The sequence below is a fragment of the Laccaria bicolor genome, genomic scaffold (assembly GCF_000143565.1).
Source record: "Laccaria bicolor S238N-H82 LACBIscaffold_4 genomic scaffold, whole genome shotgun sequence".
Classification (NCBI taxonomy): domain Eukaryota; kingdom Fungi; phylum Basidiomycota; class Agaricomycetes; order Agaricales; family Hydnangiaceae; genus Laccaria; species Laccaria bicolor.
In genome coordinates, this window is record NW_001889875.1 from 2030756 (window position 1) to 2039506 (window position 8751).

The window sequence follows — 8751 nt, forward strand, 5'->3', positions numbered from 1 at the left end:
AGGAATGAATAGAGGGGGGAGGGAGCAAGGAAGGGGGAAGGAAAGGGAGGGGGGGGAGAGAGGAGCAAGGAAAGGGGGAGGGGGAAAGGGGGAAAGGGGGAGGGGGGAAAGGGGGAGAGACTGAAGGGGGGAGAGTGTGAAGGGGGGAGGGAGTGGAGGGGAGTGGGAGTGGTGAAGAGAGGAGGTAGTGATGGGGGGAGAGAGTGGAGGGGAAGGGTGATGTTGCTGGGCCCTCGTCGCCGTTCAGCGCTGGCGGACGCTCGTCGTTTTTTGTGGGCGTATCGTTTTTCGGGTGTGGTGGGGGCGGCGTTTTTGTCGGCGCTCGTTCGTCGTCGTCGTCGTGTGTCGTCGTCCCGGCGTGTCGTTGTCGTTGTCGTCGCGTGTCGTTGTCGTGTGTCGTCGTCACGGCGTGTAGTCGTCGTCGTCGTCGTCGTGTGTCGTCGTCCTCGCGTGTCGTCGTCGTTTTTGTGGGCGGGGGTCGTTTTTCATGGGCGGTGGCCGTTTTCCGTGGGCGCTCGTTCGTGTGGTCGGCTTCGCGTATTGTCGTCATCGTGCTTGCGTGTCGTCGTGCTCGCGTTTCGTCATGCTCGCGTTTCGTCGTGCTCGCGTGTCGTCGTCGTGCTCACGTGTCCTCGTCGTCGCCGTCCTCATGTGCCGTGCATGGGTGGTTGCTGGCGTCGTGCCTGTCGTGGTGAGAACGGAGGAACGGGGTGGTGGGGCATACGTACCCCTTGCCCATGACGTTGCCACGTCATGGGCGTTGTCCCTCGTCCTTGGTCCATCGTTCCGCGCTGGGGGTGTCGTTGTCGTTAGCGTGGGCGTCGTGTGCGTCGTTAGCGTGGGCGTGGGCGTCGTCGGCGGCGTTGAGATGTGAATGGTGGTGGTGGTGGAAGGGAAAGGGATGGTCACGGCAGTGTGACCATCCCACAAACAGGCGACGTGACGATATGGCACACCCTCAAGTAAGTCACGTGACCTCACCCCGCAGACTGAACAAAATCATGAATCCTTATTGCAGCTATCACTGACCCACACTATACATAAATTATAATCTTTCCATTCATTGATTAATAAAATTGTAGGTATAGCTTGTCTATTGTGTAGTCCATTTTCGCTTTTTTAGGTATATTCATATATAAGAATAATAATATACTGGAATGACTGGAATCCACTGGAATCCACTGGACTCTGACTGGACTCATAGTCCACTGGACTGGGACTGGACTCAGGAAAGTGGCTGGCAGTCCAGTGGGAGTCCAGTGGACTGGACTGGACTGGACTGGACTGGACTCCAGTGGACTGGGCATTCTGCCAGCCAATCTGGCCTGGTAAGAGGGCCACTGGAATCCACTGGAATCCACTGGAGTCCACTGGAGTCCACTGGAGTCCATATGGATTACGTGGGGGAGGGTAAAGACCTCCCTCTCGTTCTGCGTCAGCCATCTCCCTCCCTCGCCCAACCACTCGTTCCCCCCGCCCCCGTTTCTACCGAACCATCTCTTGCCTTAGCGTTGCAGCCAATCGTCACCTCAACTCCCACACCGTCGCTTCCAGATCCAAAGTGGCCGGAGTGGTTTCTGAGAGGCTACAAGCTTCTATCGGCACAAGATCTTGGCCTGGCATTCACAAAAACCATCAAGCTGTATGTGGAGTTGGAGGCTTGCAGCAACTTCGACGTCGGAGGCATCCATATGGGATTTAAGAAAACAAGTCGGCCCTCACAGGTGGATTGGTGGGTCGGCCGTGGCCGTAGCAAGGCACCCCTTATCCAGGATGTCGCATCTTTCAAAAGGAGCTGGTGGACATGGTGGAAGGTTCTTCAGCCGAGTTGGCACAACGCTGCGGGAGTAGATGGCCGTTTAGGTAGTTCCCATCGTACTGTCCTCACAGGAGATGAGGGGTGGTCAGTAATGGACAAACATGGCCAGAACGTGTTTCTGACCATGCTCGCGACCCTCGTCTGGTGGAATTCCGGTCTCCTGGACAAGGGGAAAGAGGGGGTCAATGACCCAGGTTGGATAGCTGCTGTGGAGGATGTGCAGTGGGTCTTGTCCCAGGTTCTGGGTTGGAAGTAAGTGTCCAGACTTTTATGCCTGGATAACTTCGTTCTCATTAAACCGCAGAGCGACACTTGCTCCCCAAGTCACCTCAACTGCCAAGTCAACCAAGCAGACGATGACTGCGAAAAAGCACAAGCGCTAAGGCTCAACTCAAATCGGTGTTGGCTCAAAGTGCCTCTTTTATTATCTTGTAGATTATTGCCGATAGCTCAGTCTTATTTTGTAATTGACGGTATGGTACAGCCGTACTTAGTAAAATGATATATCTTGTGCATAACGACGCGACGCGTTCAACATAGCGACGCCAACGCGTTCAACATGTAGTCACATGACAAATGTTCAACTTGGCAGTTTGGAGTTCAACAAGCGGTTGTATTCATTTCTCAAAGAAAGAACGGATTGCGTATGCGTATACATTGATGATTACATTGTGCGAGTATAAGAGAAATAAAATACGAACATACGAAAAACAAAACATGCACGCATGATAAACAAACGAGGTCTAGACATGCACGCACGATAACCAAAACAAAGTGAAAAGAAAATATGAACATATGAATGTCAAAAAACATAACATATGCAGGGTGAATGAGTACCAGAAAGCTGCGGACGGAGTGATAAGTATTGATGGAGCCGAAGGGAAGGCAGGGGAAGGCAAGATTTCGAGCGGAGAAGCCGATTTTGATGAGACATGCACACAGGTTAAAAATAGAAAGGCCAGGAACATATCCACGTTGCCGGAAACATATCTGACGTTTGGAATCAATGGAAATCATATCGCGCATCGATATTGATGGGAGGGAACACCCAAATCAACCCAAATAAGAGACAATTGATGCCGGAAACAAATGGAAACATGTCAGGCTAAAAATAGATGCTGTAGAACCATATTCTGAGCAGAAAACCTATTCTACGGGTATATTTCATTATAGGTGGATTTTTTTTTTCAATTTCCGGTCCTACTACAAGAAGGAATGAGGATCCACATGAATATGCCATTTGAAGTTTTGGATAGTTGCAGGCTATATGGAAAACAGTAGTGTGGATTTTCCTGGGGTCAAATGGTCAAAAACTACAGCCTGGGCTGATGACCAAATCAATTTGAATTGAATGTCAAGTTGCTAATTGTGAGCTTCCTACAGTCCCTGGCGCGCCCCTTTGCCGAAGTTGTCATGGCGTTTTGTACATCCAGTGATTGTCTTTGAGGCTGTCATTCTCGCAAAACGTGTTGTTTGCCTTGCTCGGGTCTCCTCTGCTTTCCCATACGTGCTTGCCCCCCCGCTTCACATTGTATGTATGTACGTCTTTTTTGTTCAAAGCGTCTTTGACTTACTCATTCGCTTCATTGCAGCCAACTTATTGTGTTGCGCCTTGGTGACGCATTACGCCTTAAATATCGGAATTTCACTGTCTTTAATCCAACTTCTTCAACCCAAATCAATCCTTGATCCTCGTCCTCTTCAACGTATATCAATTTTATCAGCTTCCAACAGCCATGATCTTCAACACCTTCTTCCAATGGACGCTGCAGGCAGCGTTTGCTGACGAAGTGAGTCTCATATGCCTAGAACTGATCTCTTTGCTCATTCCGTCTAGTTACCCATTCGAATCGCCCCCAGTGACCTTTTGTCAACTTTGTTGATCTGACAACGTAAGAGAGCTTTCCCAGATGTAAGCTCATTGCTTGGTGTTTAAAGCGTTTTTAACGCTGCTTTCAAGACCCCAATTGCTCACGCGGACCATGTCGTTCAACCTGCTGCCAAACGTCCGAAACTTGTCAGTCATTACCGTTTGCCCTAGCTGTATTTACTTATACTTTGCAGGTCGTTGTTGACGCAGCGTCCGCACTGCGGATCGACACCCAAATGGGGCCCATTGTCGAACCGCTGCCCCAGACCGCTCTAGCCTCACGCCCACCCACCGCTGTCACCATCTCATTCCTCGACCTCCCGAGTGAACTTTTCGCCCTCATAATGACCTATCTTCCAACATCCGACCTGTTAAATTTAGCTCAACAATTCAATGATCGCCTGAGAGCAGAGAGCACGCGAGCGTATCTCATTCGCACCAGGATTTTACACAATCATAACGTCGTCTACCTCACTCGGGATGTCCCTGCCATCGCCGTCCAATTGCTCTCCGCTGTTCAACTCTTCGAAGAAGTCTCTCTCGTCTGCGACCTATTCTACTTCGTCCAGTATGGAAGGGAACTCTGCAACTTTGCCATGACTAAAACGAGTGTTCGCTCACTCTGTATCAACTTCCATCCCCAGGAAAAGTCTTTGCTTGGTGACAGAAGGACATCATCGTCCCTGGTGGCATTCTTAACCATTGTGAATGAATGCTGTCGCACCCTCACTTTTCAACGGCAACTTCGTGATCCTTCTTATCGAAAACTAACGATTGCCCGCCCTACTCGACGGCTCTGCCCACTTCCAGCACACATCACATTGCCACGCTTAAGCGCGCTCACCATCTCAGCTGTCATTCTCGGAGTTCCCAGCCTTGCGACCACTTGTCACCGGCTTCTGCAAAGTCCTCAAGTTCAGACCTTCCAGCTCGACGATTGCAAAACCCAGCAGGAGTGTAATGGCGTCCTCGCCATATCAACATTCCCTCTTTTGGAATCAATTATTATCAGGACGGTTGACAATACCATATTGTGCATAGAGCCTGCCTTCTTTCTCAGACACGCGATGGTCAACACGTTATCACTATATGCCTATGCTATCTACGACTCTGCGACTCATCCGGCCGCTCCAAGATCGCGAGTGCCTTTGCCAGGCCTCACCCACCTGAATCTGACAACAAACCATTACTTGTGGATGCTGGAGGACCCAGATCGGTTGCGCCGTTGTTATCTCCAGACTCCCAATTCCTTCGCTCAACCCCAATCAGTCGAGTTTTGTTCTAACCTGAACTCGCTCTGCACTTTCGCATCAAGTCTCACTCAATATCACTTCAAAGGGCTGGAGCTTTCTATTCAGTTACCTAACTCCATTCTGTGTCATGTCGCCCACTTTCAACATTCCAAATAGTGTTTAAAGGTTCAGTCCATAGGACCGCAAAAAACCGGTGGACCGAACTGAACCGGACCATGGACCGGTCTTTTTTTCGGTTGCAGTTGCCCCAATTTGGGGTTGGTCTGGTTGCCGGTTGCCTCATTTCGAAAATCTTTTAAAACCGTTCAAAGACCGGTTTTAATCGGTTGTAACCGGTTAAACGGTCACGTGCGTTACATAGCCTTGTAACCACGTTTATTGCCTTTTATTGGGTTTTTGTTTCATCAAAAACGGTTAAGAATTGAGAAAGATATAACCAAATCCATATTTTACCCGAGTCTCTATGAGATGCAATTCGGTTTCAGTCATAACTATGTCAAATCTTCATTAAATCTCTTGAAAATTGGCAGAATGACGGGTATTTATATGCCTTACTATTTTATATAACCAGTTCATTTTTCAGAGTAATAATGGTTGAGATAAAAATGGTTTATATTGGTATAATAAATTATACGCAAAAAAACCGGTCTGGATCGGTCTGAACCGGTATCATGGACCGCAAAAGACCGGTCCTAGGTGGTTCGGTTCGGTTCCCTCAATATCTGGGTCGGTCCTGGACCGGTTGCGGTCCACGGTTGCGCGTTTTCGGGGCAAAAAACCGGACTGAACTGAACCTTTAAACACTAATTCCAAAGATGTTTGCTCCTGTATTGCATTCCCGAGTCGTCTGCTACTCGGGGTGGAGACACTGGAGGTCGATGTAGACTCGTTTAACACCGTTGTTGCTGTGAGTTCTTCCCCCTCCCTTTCGTCCGCAAAATCTGAATACTTTCCAGGATCACATCTATAATTGGGCCAAGGTCTGTCCAGACATCATCAAGCTCGATATAGTCCATTCGTCCACGGAAGAAGATATGGATATTAATCACATCGACGATTTCGTTGCGCATTGCGGGACCGCGCTCTCAAAACTTACCGAAGTAAAGTGTCTAGCAGGGAAGTGGATGCGCCAGCCATCGGGTTATTGGGTTAGATACTGAATCAGTACACTACGTTGAACGTAGATGTAATATGTTACTAAACACGCTATGTGCAAAGTTATACACGATCCGTACATAGTCAGAAATCCTGTTGTATGTTCAATCAGATACCGCATTAATATGCCTCAAAACAACATCTTACCTCTATGAGTGGACGTGAAACTACACAGTCTTTTCCCCAAGGACGCTGATTCGCCGCGTATACCCGATTAGTGGCAGGTATGATCTCGACTTGATCAATACTCGCTTTCCAGCTAACTGTTGCCCTGAAGCCAGGGTACTTGTTGAAGGGGTCATTACGCACTGGGAGATATCTGTGGATGGCCAAGAAAATAGACGGCTTGCTCCCAGCTTCGAATATCTTTCGAATAACGCCAGGCACCAACGCATTGTCGTTAAGTGGCTGGAAGTAAACAATGCTGTTGCGATAAGTTGCTTTCGATGAGGCAAACTTTCAACCCTTGATTTCAAAGCGAGTGTATTCGCGCACTGTCTTTGAATGGCCTGGCATGAGCGTAACCAATACCTTATGTATGTCATCCTCAAGATTGATTTCCTTCGGCTTGCTCGACTGACTCTCATTATCTTCTCCCAGAGTATCCATGTCATGGCTCAGCGTTCCCGTTTGCGTATTTGGGAAGCATTCGGCCAGTATGGGCGCACATTCCCAGAGTACCTCAGGACATCCCGGTCGCTGGAGGAAGACCCTCAGTTCACTGGCGGCACAAAATGTGTTCATCATCGTTCTCTCCAATTGGCCTAATCTCATCGTTAGGTACGTCTCGACGAACTGTATGACTCTTACCAATTTTAAAATTGATCTTTATTTTTTGAAGGATTCCAATAAGTCTCTCGAATGGGAACATCCACCAGCCGTGCATTGGTCCAAAACGCAAGAGGAACTCGGGGATATGCAATGCATTGTGGTGCACTGGGTGTAGATCCATGGTCGGACAAAGCTCTCTCAATGTCTTCAGGTAAGCCATCATGTGCTGGCGGTACTGATTTGCGTGCAATTCTGACGTCCGATGTGAAACAGCCCAGCGTATTGCTACAGACAAAAGCATAGTGCTCTCCACGATTTTCTGACGCCGGATTTGAAGTGCGTCCGAGTTATTCCCATGGTTTGTATCTTCCCACATCTTCACCAGCGATACAGGCAAGTTGAATTCGATGTATGTCCTCCACTGGTCAGCTTTGAGTTTTCCGTGAGCAGGGGAGCCAAAATTCTTCGGAGGGCTGGTTTGCCATGTGGGTCGTATCGTTTCGAGTATATCTTGTTGAATCTTCTTTAATTCCTCTGTGCCGAGCATAGGTTGCCCATCATAGCTAAAAGCTTCTTGTCCAAGGTCCACTTCGATACCAGCCAGGTCTCCTTCAAGAGCCCCAGCACCGGTATTGGAGGGTCTTTTAGTTCCATGATTGTCTGACGCACTATTGCAGGCCGACTATCTTTATATTAGCTGAGAAGTAGGCATTCAATGAACAGGACTCACCAACAAAGCGACGGCAAAAGGTCGCTTTTTGACGCGCCTGTGCCCTTGCTGATGAACAGCATGTTGTACGTCATAGACGGTGCAGAGCTCACGTAGAGCTGGTATCGGTAAGGTTTCCAGTTGTTTCAGAGTGGCCCCTTGGGCTAATAACCGATGCCCTCTCTTCAGGTCCTTTTCTCAGGGAATTTGATCATCGAACGCCATTTCTACTTCGTTGTCTTGTTCATCCCATTTCGTGCCAATGACCGCTCGGAAATGATGTCTGACGATTCCCAAAAACAGATTATGCATTCCGTCAACTACAACCCAGTTCACAGGATCCCAGTAGGTGAGCCGCAAAAGCTCTGACCAACGCACACCATTCTTCTTGTACAGGGCCTTCCTTTGAGATTTAGAGGTTGCATCCAGCCACTCTTTCGCAAACCGACGGTGCTCCTGGCAAGTGACTGGTACCCACTTTGCAAGATCAAGACAATTGATATCTGACTTTTGTAGATGACACAACGAACAAAATCTGTTCGCTGAATGGCCGGCACTCCCCGTGACCTTTCGTGAGCCAGGTAGATCATTGACAGTTGGTACGATCGCCTCTCGTGAACGTCGACCTTCTGGATGCTCGTGGGTCCTGCTGAACCATGTGCCACGATGGTAGCTGCGGTCAAGAACGTCAACAAGGGGCGCTAAGAATGGATTAAGACCATCGAGACTTGGCTGCCGTGGGCCTGGCACTGCACCTGCAAAATAAATGTTTTCAGGTCGACTTCGAATGCTCCCAGGTAGGCTAAGGCATTCCATTGCCATAGACCCCAATACTTTCCATTCCTCCACTGATTCCTACCGGATTCCGCGGATTCCGGCCGGAATTGACAGGAATCTGACTGGAATAGACAGAAATTTCAGTACAAATCTATACTTCTCGATTCCCCCTACAATTCCACTTTAGCTAGATGTCATATGACTTAATCTGCACTTATCAAGACCTCCTGAATTACTTGTGTAATGCAGTCAGTCAATCTATTATTCTATTCTATGCTGATAACTTAAACTTAGAAATTGCTTATGACTATTCAAATTTGAACATAAATAATTCAGGTGTATTCACTAGTACTACATGAGATTATTCTACTACAAAATTATCTTACTACATAGAGTG

At 48.4% G+C, this 8751-nt stretch overlaps 3 protein-coding genes across 3 annotated transcripts; 2 read left to right on the plus strand and 1 right to left on the minus strand.

Annotated features, from left to right (window-relative positions):
* Nucleotides 1-583: 583 nt before the first annotated feature.
* LACBIDRAFT_323722 (uncharacterized protein) lies at nucleotides 584-2202 on the plus strand (the record flags this gene model as incomplete). The annotated part of the gene is made up of 4 exons (XM_001876695.1): nucleotides 584-825; nucleotides 894-962; nucleotides 1205-2071; nucleotides 2124-2202. The coding sequence occupies 4 exons, from the start codon at nucleotides 584-586 to the stop codon at nucleotides 2200-2202; spliced, it is 1257 nt and encodes a 418-aa protein (XP_001876730.1).
* Nucleotides 2203-3555: 1353 nt separating this feature from the next.
* Nucleotides 3556-5098, plus strand: LACBIDRAFT_323723 (uncharacterized protein; the record flags this gene model as incomplete). The annotated part of the gene is made up of 3 exons (XM_001876696.1): nucleotides 3556-3609; nucleotides 3780-3836; nucleotides 3884-5098. The coding sequence occupies 3 exons, from the start codon at nucleotides 3556-3558 to the stop codon at nucleotides 5096-5098; spliced, it is 1326 nt and encodes a 441-aa protein (XP_001876731.1).
* Nucleotides 5099-7775: 2677 nt separating this feature from the next.
* On the minus strand, nucleotides 7776-8399 carry LACBIDRAFT_311902 (uncharacterized protein; the record flags this gene model as incomplete). The annotated part of the gene is made up of 1 exon (XM_001877129.1): nucleotides 7776-8399. One exon carries the CDS (start codon nucleotides 8397-8399, stop codon nucleotides 7776-7778), a length of 624 nt encoding a protein of 207 aa, XP_001877164.1.
* Between the last annotated feature and the right edge of the window lie 352 nt (nucleotides 8400-8751).